This window comes from Bombus fervidus, chromosome 3 (genome assembly GCF_041682495.2).
Source record: "Bombus fervidus isolate BK054 chromosome 3, iyBomFerv1, whole genome shotgun sequence".
In the NCBI taxonomy this organism is placed as follows: Eukaryota; Metazoa; Arthropoda; class Insecta; order Hymenoptera; family Apidae; genus Bombus; species Bombus fervidus.
Window position 1 is genome coordinate 19,744,187 of NC_091519.1, and position 23,701 is coordinate 19,767,887.

A 23,701-nucleotide genomic window follows, 5' to 3' on the forward strand; every position below is an offset into this window, starting at 1 on the left:
CGATCGGTCAATGGAACATGCACTTTTTAAAAGGCCACGTTTACGTCGAGACCTAACTACACGCGTGCCCCACGCGAATACATACCATCGATACGTACGCTCATATCCACGAACGACGACACAGCACCACGTAACTTTGACGCATTAACCTGGCTCCTGGCCATGCCGCGTCATAAATACGGGTTAACAGTGATCACCAGTAGCGCGGTCGGCGACAATAACGGTCGAGATACTCGAAGAACTCGCCTGATAGGATATTACGCGAACTTTGCGCAGTTCTTCGAGAATCGAACGCTAAACGAGTGTGAAGGATTGTTTTTGTGGAAGCAAGTGCAATTTTGATACTAGTTTTTGATAGTAATAATAGGTGACTGTAAGGTAAAGCTCATCGAGAGTTTGAAAATTTTAAGAGATCGAGATAGTTTTGAGAAATACGATATAAAATATTACGTAAAATGTTACCTATCCTGCTACATATGCATGTACAATATAAAGTTTATTGGTTAAGAATTTTTTATTATAGATGTTGAATATTTAGGGGATATTAGCAACTTTGGCGTAAGACAAATGTTTTCAATACCATTCGGTACCTATAGAGTTTGTTGGTAATAAGACGGCCCCAAAGTTCATTGTAAGGCAGAATGAAATTCTGTTTCCGCGAGAGAGCTGTTAACCGTGGCTCAACTTCTTCGTCCAAAGTTACATCAATGAAATAGTCGCGCGGTGGTTGCTCGGGACCGATGCCAACAGTTAATTTCCATGCGAGCAAAAGTTATACAACGAAGCTGTAACGTTCCTCGAAACTTCGATGGCCGACCCGATTTACGCGGAACTCGTTTGCGTTAGTCGAGGCCAGGAGGTGACGTACGCTCTGGCGAGGAAGTAAAATTTACAAAATTTAAGATCATGCCAGAAACGTGCGAACGGTTTCAACGAAACGACGTCAACAATCGCTTCGATCGCCGCAGAGAATAAATTTAGAGAACGAAATTTATACCGTCAGCTTGTTCAATTTACTGAAATTGAAGTTTAGACTCGTTTCGCGCAAAGACAATTATTTTTACCACAACTGAGACACGTGGGAAAGTTGTTTCGCCTCCGATCAATACCGGCCAGGTAATCTTAAGAAAAATGTCCTCTACTTCGTATGCAACTGACAACGCACCAGCAACCTTGCATTAATACAAGGATATTCGTAATTCGAAGTTACGGCAAAAGGAAATTTGCTCGGTCTCTCGCTCCAAAAACTTGATCCACGAATGATTCCGCGGTTAACTGAAAGCAATTTGCTTGTACCTGCGTAGATTGTACGACTATAGAAGACTCCTTCACCACAGCGAAACCAGAGAAAAAGATATGCCGGTAATAAGCACTTTGTCTCCACCCAATGTTCGACATTCGTGGATGCAGAAAGGTAAATTCGCTTAGGTAAAAAGGTAAAATGACACGGAATTAAAGGGAAATTACGCGGTTTACGAGCAAATACTCGAAGAATGAGAATGCTCGATAACTTAATAACAATAAAGACAAATAAAAGGAAAAGAAGAAAAAAAGTATAAAGGTAGAAAATTGTAGGAACATAGGCATCGAGTGTTGAAGGCGATTCATCGAAAAGGAGAGACTATTCCTATTCGTTGCATGTCGAACGCGTGCGAGCGGAAACACGCTGGTCTGTTCATTTGCTTCTACAAACAGCAGCTGCAAGTAGAATCGCGGCCGCATATGCACGTATTTGAATAATTGAGCAACAGCCTTACGCAAATCAGTCGAACGTAAATGTGTTCTAACTAGTACAGGAATGAGAAACATCGATACCAGGGATTTCCGATTATCTAAACTAGACTCTACACCAGTAGAAAGACAAACTAACGGGCAAAGAATATTTTTTATTCTTATTATTAGAATGCTTTTTTTTTGCTTTTTATTTTCTGAGCAAGTAAAAAAGAAAAAAAAAAAAAAAAGAAAAGGTGTGCAGTACAGTACAGTATAGTATAGTATAGGGTATGCATATATAGCAGTCTACACAAGTCTTGGATTGTCGTCAAGAAAGAAATGCTGAACCATCTATTTTAACGTGTTTATACAAGGAATGCTGTGATTTTAATCGCTGTATAGAGGCAAATTGTAAAAGATATCAGTTCTTGTATTGCTTAAGAGCCATTAAGAGTGAGCATTCAGAAAAAAAAATAAACAAAAATTTCTCGCACAAATTCTAGAACCAGTTTCATTAGTTCGTAGCAATATAGGCATGTATACGTATGTACTTGAGACCGTGTTTTCAGAAACAGAAAAGGCTCTTATTATTTCATAAACTCGATTGTTCGCATGTTAAAAGTCATAATTATTGGTCGTTAGGTAAACTATAAGACAGCATAAAATTATTAGTTCACTTGGGAAATAAATCGCTGTCTACGAAAACAAAAACTCCACTTCAATTTGTCATTTGTCATTCGATGTATCACTCGATAAGTGCTAATTATAAATCTAACGATAAAATAAAGTTATTATAATCACAGTGTTACGCCGTACGAAGCGGCCAACAAGTCAGCCCTTGTTACCTGACTGTCAACGGCCCTTATACCGTTATTCTAATCTTCTACAGACCCAAGGACCCACCATATACTCTAACGATAGTTTAATGGCTAACGTACATAGATGGGTCGATCGGTCTGTACTAAAATTACGGGACGTAGAGTCCCAAAAAGTACTTTACGTTTACAGCGGGTTATTCACCACGATCTGGAATTTATTACGTGCTGGTAACAATCACGGATAAAGCGGGTATCTGCCATACGGATAGAGCGGATGTGTATACAAAGGAAAACGGGACTTTATCCCAAAAAACAATATCGTCAACTACCTAAGACTGGCCGAAAATACATACAGCATCTAAATTATACTGGTATAAACATTTTACCACTGTTGAACATTCGCGAACATGTTATTGTTATGTTTACTTTAGCTATTTATTGCACATTACAATTTTGTTTATCTATCGTTTATTTAAGAATTTTCGTCAACCGATACAACCTTAATTGTATAATATTTATTGGGCTGCTTTTTCCACAGAATGATCACAGTGTCAAATCTTAGCGTGTAATTTTGTTTTGTCAATTTGATATTCAATTTGCATGATATATGCTGTTAAGCGAAATCATCTATGACCTCGTTAAACAACTAAGCTGAAATAAATCGTAATTAATTATAATTAATAAATAAATGTATTTGATAAATGTATTTAATTATTGTCCAGGAGTCTGCAACTTAATACAAGTAGATAAAAGAGGTAATTCCGATAGTTTATGGAATAATGCATGCACGTTTCTGCTTTCGTTAAACAATGTTTCATTTTTCATTGAAAGAAAATTTTCATTGAAAGAACAAATTTTCTGAAAATAGATAGAGAGGAAAAGGTGTCAGCAAAACGTATAATAAACAAATTTTATAGTTATTAACTTCGATCGAATCTCCTACAAAATAGTGTAATAATAGCTATAAAGATCGTGAAATTGCTGGATATACTTTCAAATATTTCACGAATATTATACCGAGAAATGACAAATTGTACCCACAAGAATCTTTTCCATCGTAATTGTAAACGAACCTTCGATCGTCGAAGGATCACTTTGGCCAATTTTGTAAACTAGTACCCGAGAGAGAATCGCCGTATGAGGCAGATTAGCTTCCAAGCCCAACATGTTTATAAATATAATTATAAAACGAAGCAAGGCATCTGTAAACCTTTGAATCTATCCACGATTATCGAGAAAGTGCATCGACGCGTTCTCGCGGAACAATCATATCTATAGTTAGCGTTTGCATTCTCAGCTGGCTCAGCTGGTAATAAAATTTGCTATTAACGATGATCGAGTATGCAGCTAATAGGCTGCTCGTTTCTTTACCTTTGTCATCCTCCTTCACCGCTAATTCTGGCGGAAATCCCCTTGGCAAGGACAAGAACTTTAACTCACCTGTAACAGAAGAAGACGTAAAATTACGGTTAAATACGTTCATTCTCTTCTACAAAACATCTTTTCTAAGATATTTCATACAAATTTTATAATTTTATGTTTATGATCGAAATATCGGAAAAGCGAGAACTTCGGTGACAATAGAATTCAACGTGTATGGAATTAATTGATTATGTATCGTGTATCGTAAACGTTTTTCTCTCAGATTGTTAAATCGAGGTCAAGACCAGTTTTTGGAGTGCAATTAGCCAAGTTAAATCGAGATTAAAAAGAAAACGAAATCTGTAAACATTTTTATACAAGTAACGTTTAAAAGGTAATATATATCGTATTCGTAATTGTAATACAATTCGTATAAAATTTGACGTATTAATTAACCTTCTATCGAATGCTAGATACTATTGCGTAACGTTTGTTACTAGTATTATTATAAATATAATGTAACATACATGCACAGAAAATTAGAGTTTACTACAAAGGGACAAACGAATTGTAAGTTACCAACCATGAAAATAAATTACAGGTCGCAATGTGTAATTCTAAACATCTACGTGATAAATTAAAAAAATCCATATAACAAAGTAATCCGACATCTTTAATTCGTATCGTTCAACTTAATCGTATCGATATCTATCGTAAAAGCTCTCAAAGGTGTTACCGAAGCAAAATATCAATTGATAACAGGTGTGTCTGTCGACGACATTACACGTGCTCTTACGCGATTCGGAATAATTTCCCTTCAACATCCGTTTCGCAATTACCAACGACAGTCGGGCCGCCCTAGAACGAGTAGAGCTAAAGATCAACGAGAGTGTTTCTTCTGTCGAATTCAACGATACGCTATGCACGATACAATATCCAGAGATCGTTCGAGCGAGGGCAATCCTCTCCATCGAACTAATCTCGGCAACCCTCTGAGCGATCCAGGGATAGAATCGTCCGAAAATCAACGGCAAGACGTTCGAAGCATTTGCGTCGAACAAAAATTTCAAGAACGATGATCGAGGCGATCTGTTCGAGACATAGGTGTATAGCGTATACACGATACGATACATGGTCGTGTGAACAACACAACGGCGAGAGGCCGGTGCAAGATCGTGCGAAACAATTAAGCCGCTTCGATGACCCTGATCTTTATCAGCTTGATCGTATAATCCGCGGTTTTCGTCGTGAACAATTAAGCAGCCGTCACCTCGAAACGCAAGCCGAGGACGTTGTAATTGACGACCGCCGTTATTCTTTCGTTAACGATCGGAGGAAGAAGGAAAACAATATTCATTGCATCATGGATTAATCGAACTGCTATCGTACCGGAATATCGGACAACTTTCCACTTACTCGTAGAACTCGCGCCATTGTAACACGCATAATTAACACGGAATTCTGAACTACGAGGTTACCTCGCGGATTTTGTTGCGTTAATTCATCTTTCCTTCGTATCGGATGTCGAGTATGGTGGCAAAAAAGTGCAGTATTTTTTTTTTTTTAAATAATACACTTGGGCGATTATAATCTACGAATAAGGAACAATACGCGTGTCGTAAATAGTCGAGATCGATTCAAGGAGGCAAAATTAAGAAAACACCGCGTCAAATATTTTATATATACCGAATTAATAATATTATTTTATATAACGAATCGAGCGGACTAATATTTACTTACGACCCATTTAATGTTTTTGTTTTAAATAAGGGCTGTATGTAGTTAACGTAATTTGAATTTCTTTAAAAAGGAAAACGTACTTACAAGATTAGTCTTACAATAGCCAAAAAGGAAACATCTAATGGACGAGGCTTGTTTTCATAAACGTGCATAATACGACGACGACGTATGCCGTTAATTACATGAAATTCAATGCTTATTCGCAGGTGACACTCGACACCAAAGGATAACCAGGTCGCCGTTAATTAATTCACCTTTGACTTTTGCTCACGTTTCGTCGAATCGCGCCTGCTGTGAAATTGATTTTCATTTCGTGGCATCGTTGTTTGCCGACCGACCAAATTGCTGTTTGTGATTCCCGATTGAATTTTTGAACGTTCGTGCAACAAATGTTTCAAACTGGACAGGTTTCTGACAGGTAAGTTGAAATTGCCATTGTTCCCAGAAACAACGAGGTATTAGAATTAACGAAACGAATTAACAGCGTGTATAGAGAATGCTCGCTTTGGAAACCAAATACGTACGTACCTTTTCTTATTTAAACGCTATTTCACGAGTGGATCTTACGGTAGTAATTAATTTTTGGGATTTATTTCGCGTATCTTATTAGACTACCAGAAAAGGTATTATACGAGTTTTTGAACAATTTTGTGGCAAATTATTCGCCGTTATCCATGCACGAATATTACTATAATATAATTTCCAGCTCGTTGCGAAGCTTTCAACTTTTTCCACAAAACTGCGTACGAAGGTCTTTTCTACTGACCCGAACCAAGTTGATTATGGAATAAATATAGGTCGGTGCGTACGAGCTAAATGCTCGACGAAAAAGACTCGAAACCTTGTAAAAAGTGTGCACGTAAAAAATATAAAATAGAATTGAACGATCTACGTTGCCTTTTATCGTTATTCCATCGAAATTGTTACGGTTTGAAAGAAGAACAATGCCTGCAATGACTTAAACAATGACCGCACGATAAAAATATTCAAAGGGAACAATACCGTGTTGAAAAATATACGATATATTTTATAAAAGTCCAAATATCTATCTGTGTATTTTTCGTTCAAAAATTCAAATGCCCTTTCCATCCAAAAGTTAACGATTCGAAACTTTCGATTCGCGCTAGCGCAGGTGTATCTTTTTTTTTCTAAATTATCCAACACCGACGTTTATTACGAAACAGGATAGCTGTATTTTTCTAGCGCGTTCAACGTCCAACTAACTTTTGCATCCGCCTAATAGAGACCGCAGTTGCTCGACTAGAGGTAAAATCTCGAAAAGAAAACTCGCACGTGATATTTTTCCACGGTAAAACGAGTAGAAGGAGCTCTCGGGTGAGAAAAGCGAACTTTTTGTCGCAGCTAAATCGGACATTAGCACGCGGCTCGGTCATTGTTTCGCGTTTCGAGCTCCGCATTTTTGCGTAACCAGGTGAAAGCTGCGTTCGACTCCTCCAATTTCCACGCGGCCGCTCCACTTCCTTCGACTTCCCGCGTTCACGCGCAATTTTTCTAGCCTATCGCGTACCTGTTGGCGCTTCGATTCGCTTGACACTGCAAACGAAATATATAATTCTCGTTACCCTGCCAAGGCATTCGCGAATGTCTTGCCAGAATCGGCGGTCTTCTAACAAGCTGTTAATTCTTCACGCTTTCTCGGGATACGCTAGATTTTATTAACTTTGCTTCACGCTCGTTTCTTTTCTATCCTACGACAACGTATTCCTTAAAATATATCTCCATCGTCTTCTATAACGATTAAATAGATAAAATTTGCGTCGTATCGTCTTCAGGCTAGAATCTAAAGGCACCAAACTATGGAAAAATAATATTTCACGTGTCGACGACGTTATATCTCTTTATACGTTATATATCTCAAAAATGTTCTAAATATATATATGTATGAGTGTGTATGTGTGTGTGTGTGTGCGTGTAAACAAATTTATAAATTTACTTATTTATTTATTTACGAACGTTTGTATAATTAATTCCGTGAAACTTTGAATATATAATAGTACGCGAAATATATTTCAACGACCGTAAAAATCGGAGTAAAACTATTAGAGGAATAACGTTCTACAGCCTGAATGAAATAGTAGCGACAATCTGAATGAATAATTAGAGTGGAAAAAGGAATGTTGAAAAGGCAAGGAAGATAATAAGAGCGAACGCAGCGAACTGCACGAAATGTAAACGGCTATCAACACAAATAACTTTTGCTAGTATCGTATCTTCACTCATATGCATACTAAGAGATACGAAAAATGGGTCAACGATAACTCGTAACGACATAGTTCTCCAAAGAAACGAATGACACTTAAAAGTATTTAAAATAGCGAAACGTTTAACTTCGTAATCCGATCGAATTTCTCATAAGTTTCGACAAGCTTGGACTTTTGAATTTTTACATACATATATAAATACATATACGAAAAAGGGGTAAGTATATGTGTATATCGATCATAATATATACTGATTTTTCTACAGATTGTTCGCATCGGCCACAAGCGAAAGGCTCCAAGTAGAAACGGTACGAGTAGAGAAATTTTTGCGATGTTACTAATTTTTTTTTTTTTTTTTATACATACGTAGAGATTTCGTACGTCGGTTTCGGTACTTAGCTATTCTGTTTCTGAGGGGAGGGGAGCGTATTTGTACTAACGATTCTTTAAACAATAAAGCGACGTAAGGAACATATCGTGTTTTTATAGTCGCTACACCCCGCCAAATTGACGGAAGAGTCAGAGGGTTAATAGCAGAAGATCGTTCACGAACATGGAGCCGCACGTTGCTAACGCCCCGTTCAAGATAGATTATCCCCAGCTACTAGAAACCAGGTCAACGATAAGCTCTCTACATCGTCGGGGACTCGGCCAAAAAGGAATCCATGGAAAAGCTATTTGCTGGGTATTACGTAAAAACGTCGGGAAACCAAGGTTGTTCGACATCGACGTCGCATCGGCAGCTAAAATTCGAAACGGTGAGGAATATGGGTCGGTCGACGCGCAAGTAGAATACGAATGCCAGGGCCGAGAGAAATTCCTTTTGCCGTCGCGTGGAAATCCGGATTCCAGGGAAGTTTCTTACTTCCTGGAACAGCTCGGTTCGGTCCGTATTGCGGTTCCGTTGCGCCAGTTTCCGCCAATCGAGAATAGAGAAACGTAAAAATATCGCTGGCCCGTCTCCAAACGCGCGGATCTTCTCGCGTAAACAGACGAAAAACTGTTTCCACACGCTGCATGGACCGAGAAAACCGGGAAAGAAACACACGCGCAGATCGGTTCTCTCTTTGTCCCTTTTTCGTTCTCTTTTCTCGTTCGAAGCCGTTTTCTTTCTGTTTCACTCGAGACGAAACGTTCGAAGAAGATAAGATTAGGAGCGCGGGTAAGTCGAAAAAGTAGAGTAGAGGAGAATTAGACGTCGAAGGATTTTCGTTCTATAGATTTTTCGCAGCTTCTATCGAGTTGGAAACCCGACGTGGAACCCGGCGAGCAAGTAGGTCGGCACGTTGTTTGTCGATTTCAGGAAGAAGTTCTTCAACATTTCGAAGGAGCAAAGTGTATCGCGGAAGGATGGTTTTATAGGGGAGTTATTTTGCGACGATACGCTCTTGTTGGTTTCTGAAATAGATTACCGGGATGTGCGGTAAATTCCTATCAAAAATACAGCGAATAATTTGGAAATCTTAAAGCGACGAATACAGCCGGGAACAATGGAATAGAAAATACGTTCATGCTCGATCGTGTACACTTTTTACGATACCACGATGTCTATTTATCAATGTTATTTAACATTCGTTCGGTACTCGACTACAACTATTTTCATTTTCCTACGTTCCAAGTACAATAATCAGATGCAAAATGAGTATACAGCATGCTTCTCGTAACTTAACTATACGATTAACTATATCATTCAACTTTATGCAGACACAGCCAATGTTCGATTCTCCAACGCTTGTATTACACGCAATTAAGAAACGCGCTAAGAAAAAGGAACGCACGTAGAACGAAAGAGCACGTCGGATGATATTTTTAACGAATCACGGGATTTAACGCGATCGAAACGTCTTCACATCGCGATCTTCGCGTCGAACGAAGAATTAATAACAGATACGCACATCGTAACAAGGAATTGAGAAGATCGTATGAAAAAGAAGAGAGTCGTTGAATCTATCAATACCCTAGTATCGCGCTTACAATTAAAAAAATAAAGAAAGAGAAAAGCTAGTGTTCTAAATGTCCCACTTACGCTCCACGATAAGACGATTGGAATCGTGTTCGCTTAACGAGGACAATTCGGGATCCAATGTATGTCTCTGTTGTAACCCTCTTCTTGGAAGGGTGGATACCCTTCTTAGCAATAGCGCTATATAAACATCACAATCATTTCAACACAATTACATTTATAGCGTAGTTAGATGGAATAAATTAAGCGAAATTTCTAAAAGAACCCAAAGGAACGCAGAACGTTTACTTGCGCGAAATAAGACAAAGAAAAGGATACAGATACACGAAAGAAAAGCTGCGATGAAAGATTTGCGTGACATTTGTGAAATAAGAATAGGGCAACGAAATAGAATCAAGCTAAAAGTTCCAAGCAAAAATTATGCACAGTTACGTTGGAAATTACACGGAATGGCGACATAATAAGTATTTTAAGAGTAACGATTATTTTGTACATATCGGCGTAAACGCTTTGACCAGCTTTCACCAACTTTTTTCAGTTCGCCGTTTTTACAGAAAAAAAAAAAAAAGAAATCTTTGGCGGCGAAAATTTTTCGCTTAATTCGCATCGAGTTCCATTCACGCGAACAGCGCTAACGTTCGTTCAAAGTGAGAGCCGCTGTAACTGCGAGAGATAAAAGAGCCGCGAAACACGGAAACACGCGTCCGTGAGCCTATCTTGTTCGCGGTGCGCGCATCGTAGATGCAGCTGCGGTATACACAGACGATCAAAGCGTCTAACGTTCAAACGTTCGTTCATTTGCGCTAGTGGACTCAATTCGATCGAATTCGCGCTCGTTCTCGTCGCGTTACAGTTACTTAGCTCTGTATCGCGGACGCAAACGAGCTCCTTTACTCCTCCGTCGAGTTTCACCCACCTTGTCGCGTCGATATCGCTTCTAATTAACAGAGAAGGTAGCACGTCAAACGTGCCTAAACACCTTACGATTCCTTCGCTGCTGAGACGAGCTAACTCGAGATATTACGTTTCTAGACTTTCGTCGGCTGACGCGCGATAAAACTTTCTTCCGCGATCCAGTTTCCGTTTATTCCAACAACTTTCAACGCTTCGAAACTAATAACCGCGTATTCCGGACAAGAGGCGGACGAGGAATAGAGCGAAACGGGTCGATCGATGAAACTTGGTCGGTTCCTTTCGCGTCGAGACTAAGAACGTCTCGCGAAGGATAATTGATATACTTCGTTAAGACATAAATTAGTTAGCAGGCTCTTTAGACGTTCGTGAAATAGACTTACGTATAAATCATATTGCAAGTTTGCGCCCTACATTACGTACGCGCCACTGTGACAAATTATGCGATAGAGCGTGAGAACGGTTAATAGAAAACTGTTAATAAAGTTCGGAAGGAGTAGTAAGTGGGGAGAGCAGAGAAGGAAGGAGCAAAGGCGTGGCACGTAATGAGAAAAGGCCATCAGCGTGGTAACTACGATGCATTTGCTGCGCGTAGCGTTCAGGGTATTCACGTTGGCCGTACAAGGAGGTTGAGTCATGCGACAACGTAGGAGGAGCAAAGGATGCACCTAACCCAACGTCCGATAAGACGATACCTCCGTTGGCACGGCACAACGTCCGGTTCGCTTTTTTCTTCAAAATCAATGGCATCGATAGTTCGACCAGCAAGAAACGAAACGATTTGTTCGAGTTATTAATATCGGTACGAACGATCGACTGTAGTCGCGGATCACGCGGCCTATCCCTTAAAATCGATCTATATCGATACGCAACTAAAGTCTTTTCCGGCTCTTCGAGGCTTGTCCTTGGTACGATCGCCCCGAATCGAATTGGTCCGCGGAGCAATTAGCCCGGTTGAAACCCGTGCGCCGTGGCGGCAGCTAATCGAGTTCGAGGCGAGCAAGCCGTGGCGTTGTAGTCGCGATTAAGCAAGAATATACATAGCCCGGTGGTTAAGTTATACCCCGTGTAACCGAAGCAAAGCAGCGTCAGATCGTGTTACCGCCAGCATTGTCTCCTTGAGTTACCAAAGCACCGACCACCGCGTTCTAACCTCGTCCTTTCGTTCTTCTTCCCCCTTTCGACCTTGCGCAAAAGCGACGATCAGCGAACAGCAACCGAACAACGACTCCGTAAATCGAAGCTAGACTTTGCGTATTCGAGACCGGATCGAACTCTGCGTTTGCGAGAAATTTGCCGCGTTAAGACGCAGTTTCGATAACAGCGTCGAGAAGACGAAACGTTTTGTCGACGGTATTCGGAATTTATCGGCGAAACGGATGCAAACGCATCTGTCGATAGAGAGACGAGCGAGCGCCAATCCCCGAAGGCTAACTCGGACAGCGATTTCACCGCGGGATCGCAACCGACAGTGATTTTTAATTAAACGTACGGACGTTTCAATTAAGATCCTCCGGTGTCGGCGTTTCTCGCGCCGCTTCCCTCTGCCATCCCCTGCCGCGCTTCCAGCCACTCTCCGTTCCATCGTTTCTCGTCTCCGTTCAACGAGCACGCCCTTCGATCGCTGTTTCTCGCCTTTCTACTCTCGTTCGATGTTTCGGCAGATGTCGCCGGACCTTCGTTCACCCCTTTCTTCTCGCACCCTTCGCTCTTTCGTCGCGCGCGTCACGCCGTTCTTTCCTTCTTCCACCGTAGAAATCGTGCCAAAAGACTCTCCGCTAGCTGCGAGCTCGAACCTTCGTAAAAGACGCTTGTCCGCCAGATGTATCGCTCTACGACGCAGAAATCGTAAAGTTGCAAATGGCAAGCTACACGCTTTTCCTCTGTAAATAAACTTTTCTCTTGCTCTTCTTACAACTGCGATTACAACAAGCGATCGTAAAAGTTGTATCGTCGCTTAACGGTCGATAACTTTGTCAACCGATTAAATTGATGGCGATTTCTAGCGATTGGTTTCTTTAGATCTTTCGATCGATCGATCGAGTTAGAGATACCGCTAAAAACGAGTAATCCACGAAAGAAAAAATACATACGCTTTTGAAACAATTCCAATTAAACATAATCTAAATACCCTGCTCCGCAACGGGAGATTCGTCGATAGCGAAGCTTCGCGTCGTTACGAATCGCTGATTTCATGCTAAATTACCAAGCGAAGTGATGCGCGTGAAAACACACGCACACGCGTATTTCTTTAGGAAATAGCCTGTAGCATTTAACGACGCGAGACCAACAGGTTGCGGTTTCCATTTCCGCAAAAATACCGAATCATCTTGGCGTTTTTCACGATTAACTATCGTACCCCGTAACTGGCAATCGCTACAGCTACATAGAAACGTTTTCAACACGTATACGAGATAAACGTTAAGCGTAAAAGCGGAGGGAAGCCGGAAAATCGCGTAGAGAAAGCTGAAACGAAAGGAAGCGAAGAAAAAAGCAGAAAACGATGCAGCAAACATCGATAAACGCGGTGTAACAACGTCCGAAACGTCTATCGACTTTATCATCGACGCTATTATTTGGAAAACCGATAGTTTCAGTTTCAAACTAACTGGTATTTTATCTGACCAGGGTAGTTGAAATTTTACGATTCTAAACTCGTAACTATAACGTGCTTATTTCGTTACTGCTAAACATCAACGAAATGATTTTTCTAGCTATTAATATGGTTTCGTAACGCGGCTTGAAAACCGAAAATATTTCTAGATACGCGATGCGAGTCTGATATTTCTTCGTATCCTGTCTTGCGTAAATACGATGTGTCAACGAAAAGCTTGAACGTAAAAGCGGAAATATGATTCATTTGAGTTTATATCAGTAAAAACATAAGAACGTTGACATTTATTTTTCGTAGTTTTATTTACAGACGTCATTATGAATACCACTTAAAGGAAACTTTAATGATATTTTCTGGCGTATAATCGTAACGTTCTATTCAACCAGTCTGTCGAATTCAAGCATCTCGATGATCGTTCGAGAGACGCGTACCATCGAAAAACCAAAGCGTTTCGCGACTATCCAAGCTTCGAGATACTTGTCGTTGACGCAAATGCCAGGCATCGCAAATAGGAAGCCAAGCGAGACAAGAGAGAAAGCATAGCACGGTCCCATCACTTACAAACGCTACCCGCGTCGCTCTCTTCTTTGCCACTGAGATCCAAGTGGTTTTTCCTCTTGCGACGCACTATAGAATTCCACACCTTCTTACGGCTCATCGCGAACATCAATTACCAATCGACTTATCGTCACAGAGGCACGAGGCGAGGCAACGGCACGCAACGAGCACGATTCTTCCTGGCCGATTTTCCAATAAAATCGCGTGTCCCGGCAAACTAGGTTAATCGACGCTTTCGCCCGATAACGAAGCATCCGTTATCGACTAACAATTAGCAATGACATCACCGGAGAATCGTCAACCGGTTCGACTCGTTTCAACCGAAAAACACTTTGCGATCGTACGACGCTGAAAAACGAGTCCCGTTCGATCAGGAAAACCGACAAAAGTGCACTTGGCGATCGCGATTACGTTCAAACTACTCGTTCGTCTTGTCTAGCTTGTACGAAACTACGAATCCACTGGAAGAGACACCTGATCGGGCTGGTAGATGGTAGTAGATGGTAAGTAGTTCGAGGCGAACCATCGCGTCTCGTCGGATCGGACTGTGATCAGCGAATCAGCGAGTATTTCGCTGCTTCCCAACGCAATTAGGCGATCCGTGGACTCGTGACAGCTCCATAATTAGTTCGCGGTTCGCCTTGGACCAGGGTTGCTCCCGTTCGATTCACCAAGCACGGTCAACTCGAACGACACAGACGGACAGAGAGAGAGAGAGAGAGAGAGAGACGAACGCGAGTACCAGGTTGACCAGCGACGAGCTGCAGCCGATCGACCGGACAACCAGCAACGAACGAAGCGGAAGCGATCACGGGGAGAAGCGGCGGATTTTTATCCGCGAGTGCGATTTCGCGAGCGAGCGAGCGACCATCGTTTGCCGACACGAACGCGATTCTATCGTCGCGAGGCAAACGCACGAGGACGAGAGCAGCGGCGGCACTTTTATCGCATCCGCCGCGAAAGAGCCGACCGCGCGTTAACCTTCCGCCGCCAATCGGCTGCTGCGGAATCGAGGACGGTGGGGACACGACTCTAGGAAAATCGAGCGAAACGTCGCGACGATATTACCGGGTGCCCTGGAAAACCGTGTTCGACGCTCGCACGCCAGTCGTTCTTACATCGGCAGGTATCGCTAGCGTAAAAGATGGTTGGCCTTTCTTTCGAAAGAACGTCGGATGTCGTCGGTTTTCTTCGGTCAGGATAAATATGCTTTTCCTTCCTATCCACGTAATATCTTATACTTTAACATTTTTTCAAGCAGGCTATCGCTATCGCCAAAGTTATCGCGTCGCTGCAAACGAGCAAACTATCTCGTAATCTCGGAATTTCCAAATTCGACACGACCGATATGCCATGGGGCCGACCGGTCGTTCGCTAAAATTAGTTTCGTCCAAGAATATAAGAGACCGAGTCGCAGAAAGAAACAAAACTATTTCGATTTCACTTCGCAGCACCAAAAGTTATCGGCCAAAACGGTCGAATATCGCGTCATAATCGCGGAACCGCATCCTAGATGTAACATCGGTTTGCTTCTCGCGCGATCAATTAAATCGTGGAGAACGGGCAGAGGCGGACTACCGTCCACGGTGGTGAATCCGCGTCTTGGGATAGCCCGGTCGAGGATATGCGGTTGTCGGTGACGATAAGAGCGGCCCGCCCGACGGTAAGTGGTTTTTCCAAAATAAACGAACGGGTCGAACCGAGCGTGAAACGACGATTGCGAATCATCGTCGGTGGATCGTCATTGTCCTGCGAACTCGTCCAATAGAACACGGAAGACTGCGCGTATTATTTATCCATTCTTCGATACGCAAAGTTGCCGATAGATTTTTTATTCTCACAACTTTCGCGTTTCGTTGCGATCAAAATTATCGAAACGATACAACTATGGCAAAGTATCGCGATAAATGTAACCGATCGTATCGTCTATGGCATTTGCGTAAACGGATATAATTTATACGAATTAACGCGATGTAATATTGGCGAAATGAAAATTCAATTAGACACGCGCACCTATGGTAAGTGTCACACGGTCGAAAAAGTTTCGGCGAGCTCGTTAATTCGGACGATACTTGGCACGAGCTCGAGTACGATTCGCCATCTTTTCCACGTTACGGCAAAGAACGGCGGCAGCAATTAACGAGTCTCCGTACAAGTATAAAATTGCACCTGACGAACAATAGGGAAATTAGGGTCGCTGGTGTAAACGAGGCGAAGTAACGCGTCGTCGAGGGCTTTGTTTCTACGATGTATCAAGAGCAAACTAGAAAGCACTTTCCAATGTTATTTTACGTTACACGATGTAAACGTATTCCGAGCAACCGAACCCTACGATCGAGATATATTCGTCAGCTGTTACCTCGCACCCCGATCGAACGAAATACATCTTCGTCCGTTCCTATCAGCATCGAGAAGCTATCAAAGCGTTCGTCTCGTACGATTTCTCACGACGCGAGAGAAGAAAAGAAACGCCTCGACTTTCAAGCGACGCGCCGTTCGAATGTTCGCTTCGAGTCGTGCTCGTACCATCCTCTTCGATTCAGATCGTTGGAAACTCGAGGAAGCGTTGTTGGTCGCGAGGATCGCGCTCGCCCTCCCACCGGTACATACTACGCGGCGTGTATACGCGACGAGCATGCGAATCGCTCGATTAACTCGCCAAGAAACCTCTAATCGCTGTTCATTTCGAACAACGATTTTCCAGCGGTCTCTACGAATTTCGTCCTCCCTACGAAAGATCGTAGCAACTAGCCCGCGATCGCCGTTCCGTTCGCTAGATACGGCGACGAAAAATTCGAGAGTTCGCCCGCAAGCGTTTGCGAGAGGATGCGATCGGAAAACGATGAAAAAGGCGGTCGCGGGGCGCTTTCGTTACATAACCAGAGACACGCTCTAGACTATAGAGGATCGGTTGTGCAGGCGGCAATCACGACGATGTTGCAATCGCCAAGATCCATTCGCGACCGTGCGTTTACGTGGGTGGAAAACGCGTGTGCGTTGATGCATGCAACGCGGACGCGCCTCGGACCAGCGCGCCGACACGAAGAAACCTAACCGTACAGAGGCTATACGCCGCTATAGAACGACTCTTCCGGTGCCAAGGCATATCCGGTGCCTCGGACAATGCCTGAACGATCGACAACTCTTTCGACCGATTATCGGACACCGTTCTTTCCATACCGTTTTTATCCAACAGCCTCGTTCGTCCGTCCGTCTTTCTCCGTCTCGATCTCCTTGAATTTAACAGTTCCGAAATTGTACGTACCAGGTATCGTTGATTATCGTCGATAATCGATGCTAGTGGCTGAGGCGATTTTAAAGACCGGGAGGCAAGGTAGACGGAAACGTAACAAATTCGAGCTTTTAAAACGCAAGAGTAAAATTAGCAGGTGCTATTATTTACGTAATCGGTTGGACGTACATGTTTTTCCTGATCGGAGACGAGCGACATCGAGTTTTCGAGCGAAACGGTACGTACGTTCGCGTCGGACGCGCGTTTATCCAGGCTGCGATCTCGACGTGGTATTACGTTTAAATTAATAATCCCCGTTGCGTCGCGTGATTGCCGTCACTCGGAAACGCGTCCGTTACATGCGTGTTATTACGGGCGGCGTGCAATTTCAATAATAATTATAATCACGCGCGTGGTTGAGCGAGACGAGGAGAGCAACGGACAAAAAGGAATGGGTGGAAAGAGAAAGAAACGCGTTTGCCCAAAGAAACTTGCATCCTTCGTGCCCTCTCTCTTCGTACCGGTGGCTCCAACATCGGCCATCCGGTTAAAAACCCGCTGAAATTCTTATTTCCTACGATTATATTTGATATATCGTTACTTTTACGAGGCTACGCTGAATATACGCGGGGTAGTCACGAAGGTCACTCGAAATCACCGCTCCGATTCACATCAACATGGTTATTTGCGAAGGTAAACGAGTGTTCGTCTAAGGCTAAGGGAATCGATATTCTGGTCTTTCTTTTTTATCAAAAAGTCTCGTGACGCGTTTTCTGTTTTTTTCTTTCTTTTTTTCTTTCTTTTTTTACGAAATAGACGATTTTCCTTAAGCGAGGAGGATTACAGGAAAAAGGTTATACGCGTAATATGATTCACGCACACGCAACGCTGACTAACGTTTTCCTCTTAACGTCGGTATTATTTTCTAAGTTTTCCGCAAACTCTTTAGTTCGATGTAAAAAGCAACCTGAACGTTTCTAACGCGACGAATCCGTTTCACAAAGTTACTTCCTTTGTCCGCCAGGAGAATCGTTCCTGGTCGTCGTCTCCACCAGAAATCGTACCAACGAACCTTCGTTGATATCGTCGCAACAAAATTTCCAATCTCTCAAGGACTCGCTTCCAAGTTGCAAAGTCTCGCCTCGATAAATCCAAACCGTCGTAACTTTTGTACCGTGCAGCTTCTACGATTCTGATCTTACAAGCTCGTAATCTCAAAGAATCTAACACGCTTTGGAAGATCGACGAAAACGTTAAACGTTAATAATCTTACAAGCTAGTCGAGTTAACTAGAATTTCTGTTTACTGCTTCTCGAGTCGTTCGTACGGCCACGAATTCGCTATCGACGAATTCCCTTTCGCTGTTTTTTTAGCAAGACCGCGTTATCAACCGCGAAACGACCGATATCTCGGAGAAAGTTAGGCGGAGGTAAAGGAACAAAGGGAACGGTCGACGTTCGGGGAATACGGGAAAGAAATCCAGTTCCTGACAGGCAACTAGGAGAACCCGGCGTAAATCCGCGCGATATCAGCCATCAAGGCGACAATGCACTCTTCTCCGGGTATCGCGCTGTAAAATCGGCAGATCTAAACTCTCTCTTTTCTCTTTCCTCGAAATAGAATCGACTATGCGTCACAGGCAAGTTCACGGAGAATTTCGTCGAACGGTCTAGAATTCGTCGGAAGATGAGAAATTCTCGCTCGATCGTCCTCCTCGACGCGTTAAATCGGCGCGAACCGGACAGCGCGGAGGCAACGCAGAGTATAAAAGAAACGTCGTCCGAGGGATAAAACGATAAACGGCGAAAAATCACTGGTGCGAAACCTATTCGCCTTCGACGTTCAAAGTTTCTCGAAGACGACGAAGAAGGCGACGAGGTTCCGTTCCAAGTTCGCAGACGTAGACCTTTCTAAACGACTATCCGTATCCTTGGTTATTCGCGGTTGAAATTGCGATCAAATTGCGTAGCGATTTAACGGATATGTTTATCGTACTTTAAAGCAAAATACCGATGGAACAGGAAGAGAAGTTGACTGACTATTCGTTGTTGGCCTAGTAGAATACTGTAACGCGCGTTGTAGCGCATGCAGTTGCATCGCGGTACTCGCAGCCTCGCGGTACTCGCAGCCTCGCGGTTCGATAATGCAGCCTGTCGATAACGCAGAACTTCTGCGCCGCGACCTACGTTACCATCCAGCGATACATGTCGATGATAAATGCATCGAACTATTCGACGATACGACGCAATTCTAACTTCTTGTTCCATGTCGCGCCTTTAAGTAAAAATCGAGAACAAAACAGCTACAGTTTACCATCGGACGATACTACGCCTTCGTATTTGTTGAATTTACCAGCCAACCTTTCCGTATCCATCCAAAACACGCTCGCAACAATTTATAAATAAAACCGCGAATATCCCACCGCCCTGAAGCTTCGTCGTCCTGTCTCTTCCATTTGCACGATTCTTGGAACGCCACGCTAATTGCCGGCCATTAAAAATTGAACGCGAAGCCAACGCGAGTGGGAAGGCTTCTTTGTCGGTGCGCTTTCAACGAGAGGCCTGACGCACTCGGGGAATTGCACCTGTCGAACAATGTCCGCTCGTTACGAGCGCGACGTAAGCGCGTTTGTCAGCAACGGCAACGACCGTCCGAGACAAAGCGCGATTAATACCACGTGGTCTTGATTTCGTACACCGCGGTATCGGTCGCGAGATAAAGCATCGACGACGCTGCAGGGGAGTCGCGCGCGATTTGCAACCCGAGGAAAAACATCGACGCTTCCGTGTTCTCGTTACGCAACGCGGAACGCGATAACCCTTTCTGGTCGCTTATTAAGCGGGCAACCGTTAAACGCGCAACCGGGCAGGATTCCGCTTCTATGGGAAATTGCGCGGCGAACGAACCGATCCCAAAGTCGCGATCGTCGTGTCGCGTACGCGTCTCTTTCCTTCTTCTTGTTACGAATTATTGTATTTTCGTAAAAATATTATGTACGACGCCGCTTAAACCGAGATCAATCTCGAGCGTATGTTTCATAGACTCACCTATTGGTGACGCGGTGTTGGCTTCCCTCAGGCTCACTGTTTCCGGTTCGACCGCCGCTTCGTCTTCCTCGATCAATGGTGGCGGTGGTGCCAACGGTCGTGATTCGTAACCCCAATGTTGTCGAAAAGCACGTGCGCCCCCGTCCAATCGAACACGTGGTAACTCGACGAACATCGCGTCTCCCAACTGAGAACAAAATAGTCGATATCGTAGCATTGTCATTTTAATATCGCTGCTGGTATGTTACTAACGATTCGATCGTCGATATCGTTCGTGATCTAGAAGGATCGATCAACGAAAGCAGAAAAAGAGTACGTTGTTCGTCTTCGTCGTCGCTGACGAATTTTCGAAGCTGAAATGGCAACGATTCGTCAACGAGAGAACAAACGATTGCGGATATTCGTTATTACGAACTCGTTTTCTGTTAGTTCGAGAATAGGTGACAAGACGTATCGACGCGTCGCGTGCATACACGTGGAATTTTTATTTCGTTTTAACGATACCTGTCGTACGACCACGCGAACGTTTAAACAGATACAAACGATAATTTACGCTTCTCGTAAACCTCATTTCGCGAATACCTAATCAAGTATAGAATCAAGATAATCGCGGTACGGTTCGCGACACTCACGTAGCCCCGAATCACGTCCATTTCGGCGGAGCCGGAGCAACTCGACGAGACGGTCGCGTTCGGTCGATCCTATCGGTGTCACGGGTCGTGTCATCGAACTAGCGGAAGAATTAGCACCGACTAGCGGTTGTCTCTCGGCCTGGAAGCGATTTCGATGGAAAGAAGAGGTCTCGTTTCGCGAGAAAAAGGCGCTGCCGGTTGGCGACTCGCGACAAGCTGAACAACGACTGCACCGTGTTCAGTTTGTCTTAAAATACCGTAGATTGACCTGACACGACACGCTGACGTCACTAATTAGAGCTCGTTGAACGCGGTGTGCGGCGCGTGAAATCCAGAGATCGTCTCTGTCTCTGTCTCTCTCTCTCTCTCTTCTCTCTCGACACGATTGGTTTCTCGCTCGAAACAGAGGTGGAAACGAACGAACGAATCGATCGAAAAGAGAGGTCGAAGATGGGAAATTATTAATTTCCATTTGTTTGGCTCGCCTCACTGCCCACGTTGTACGCCATTATTTGCCAATTATCATCCCCTAACGAATTTCTCGCCGCACACGCGTTCCACGAAACGAACGTTTTGCGACGATCAGACCGCTTGGCTTTGGGCGAAACGCTGTGACAGCGATAGGCACCGCCTATTATACGATTCTGCGGTCTACGCAGGAGCGACTAAAACGAACAATATTTCGTTGGTGCGAGGATTTTTAGAACGCCAAGTTTCTTCGAAAATATTACCGCGAGCTGAAAGATTTCGCGATAATCCGCGATCCAAGTATCGCGCGAAATGCCTGTTCCTACGATACAAAAACCTCCTACCATTTCGTCGGTCTTAGAAAGTATAGCTACTTGTAACCTTTCACCGAACATTCCGACAACAAGACGGTTAAGGAAGGAGGAGCACGCGTCCGCGATCGATCGCGGTCGAACAAGCCGTGAATGCGGTCGCAGTCGTATCGTGTTAACTGTAATTACCAGACAGACGCGAACGAACGCGTCCAATTATACGAATCTAGTATTGGTTTTGGGCATCGGCGTATAACGATCCCCCATCCCGCCGATCGGCACTTGCATTCTTCTTCCACGACGTTCGATTTCTGGCCTGGCAGGGAATACGCGACCCCGTTTCCCGCGCTCCATTACGTCTCTATCGTATCGTCGAGAGAATCGCACCTCTGTCGTTGTCGTATCGCCGTATCGTCGAATCGAAGAGAAACTGGCGATACGGTTGCCTATACAAACTACGTGCGTGGCAAGCAAATAACGTTTCAACGACGAATTTCACAGGCAATGACGAAGAACGACGAGGATCGTCGCGGACAAAATTGCATTAGGTGGGAACGCGGGCGCTCAAAGAGACTCGAAGAGAGTCAAAGGGACCAGAGGTAGCCAGTCGTTTCGGTAAATTCGTGGTAACGACATCCTTCGACGGACGACGAAAGAAACGAACGGAAAAGACGACGTAAGGCGAGCACGCGGGCCCTTTACCCGCTAATTCCTTTATCGTTCGTCCATCTGTGTCTTTTACGCGCCATCCTGGCTCGAGAAAACGATTAGCCACGAACCTTTGCACCGCGAATTCGATTTTTAGCAACGAAAAATTAAGAGAACCTTAACGGTTCAAGGTTCTATCCAAGTTTTACGCCTCGCGTTCCAGTACGATATAATAACTTTCAAACGAATCGATCCCGTCAAGATGTTATTGCCTCTGCCATACAATCTGTATGCTTCTCAAATTATCATCTTTACCTTTTCGATTATCGAAGTAACGTGAAATTAAAACCATCTCAGCTGTTCCGTTCTCTTGTCGCGTCTGACGTTCAACTATTCTAAATTTATAAAAGCTAGGCTTCGGTGTGAAAAATACAACGAGAAAATGTGCAAATTATGCAAACACACAGGGATAAAACAAAACGAGACACGATTTCACGGAACGGAAGGATATTAGAGGGACAAACACAACGTTCCAAGGCACACTGATAGAGAACAAACCTTGTTGCGAGACTTGAACATACAGGCGGTCCCGGCGAACAGCTGCGTCCAAGGAAACAGACAAATTAGTTACTAATTGCGCTTGTTTAATTTCGTCAACAGATCCAGACTGATTCGGGCATCCTTCTGGATTCGACGCTGAATCTCATCGCTAAACCGATACGCGATTCCCGAATGTTGCGAGTTTCGCGTATTTAAAAATACGCAATTTGTTCGACGCGTACGATACGATAGAATAAAATACTAAGTACGAGACGCGGATCTTTCGTTTCAAATTTATGGATTGAAACGTATGCGCGTACGTATGTACACACACGAAAACGTAAACGTAATTCCGATTCCGTCTCGAGCGTTACACAGGTGGTTAGCTTTTCCTTCGTTACAAAGCTGGGGAGAAAGTCTCGAGGATATACCCATCGACGACTCCGCATCGACACCCCGTTTTACAAATATAAAAAGTTCAGCCTACGTAGCCGTGCATCTCTGCATCGCACGAACGTTCGAGCTTAGCTTTTCCGCGGCAGAAATTCTTTTATACCGTACGCGTGGTCACGTGGGAAGGAAGCGGAGCGTAATTAATCGGCCGCTGACGGGGATAATCAACGTTCCGAGTCGAGGGCCAAATTAAGATATTACCATCGTCGCGATTCGAGGTATCCCGATGCGTTTCGTGCTCGTTTTAAATCGCGATTGATAACTCGACCGTCCTCGAGGAAAGACGGAACGTCGAGACGCGACGCACGCCACGATTCTAGAATCGATACCCGGCAACCAGCGCCAGGAAACACGGTTTAACCACACGGTTAAAGAGGTTCTCTTCTGAAACCTGGTACGTATAACGCGTCGAGACCGAGTCTGGTTTAACATTTTGCTCCGCCAACGCGATTACGCGATTGCAATGAA

At 43.8% G+C, this 23,701-nt stretch overlaps 1 protein-coding gene across 11 annotated transcripts in view; it reads right to left on the reverse strand.

The window, feature by feature from the left end:
• Raskol (Ras GTPase-activating protein raskol) overlaps positions 1 to 23,701 on the reverse strand; it is a 255,691-nt gene that overhangs the window by 123,739 nt on the left and 108,251 nt on the right. For 4 of the 11 annotated variants that reach the window (XM_072023083.1, XM_072023091.1, XM_072023084.1 and 1 more), the window contains 4 exons: positions 22,799 to 22,840; positions 20,182 to 20,368; positions 9,882 to 9,998; positions 3,903 to 3,971 (listed from right to left, as the gene is read on the reverse strand). In XM_072023083.1, coding sequence (XP_071879184.1) covers positions 3,903 to 3,971; positions 9,882 to 9,998; positions 20,182 to 20,368; positions 22,799 to 22,840 — 415 coding nt within the window. Of the gene's footprint in view, positions 1 to 3,902; positions 3,972 to 9,881; positions 9,999 to 13,905; positions 14,605 to 20,181; positions 20,369 to 22,798; positions 22,841 to 23,701 lie in introns of those variants that run through there. The other 7 variants (XM_072023092.1, XM_072023086.1, XM_072023090.1 and 4 more) reach the window with 5 other exon arrangements.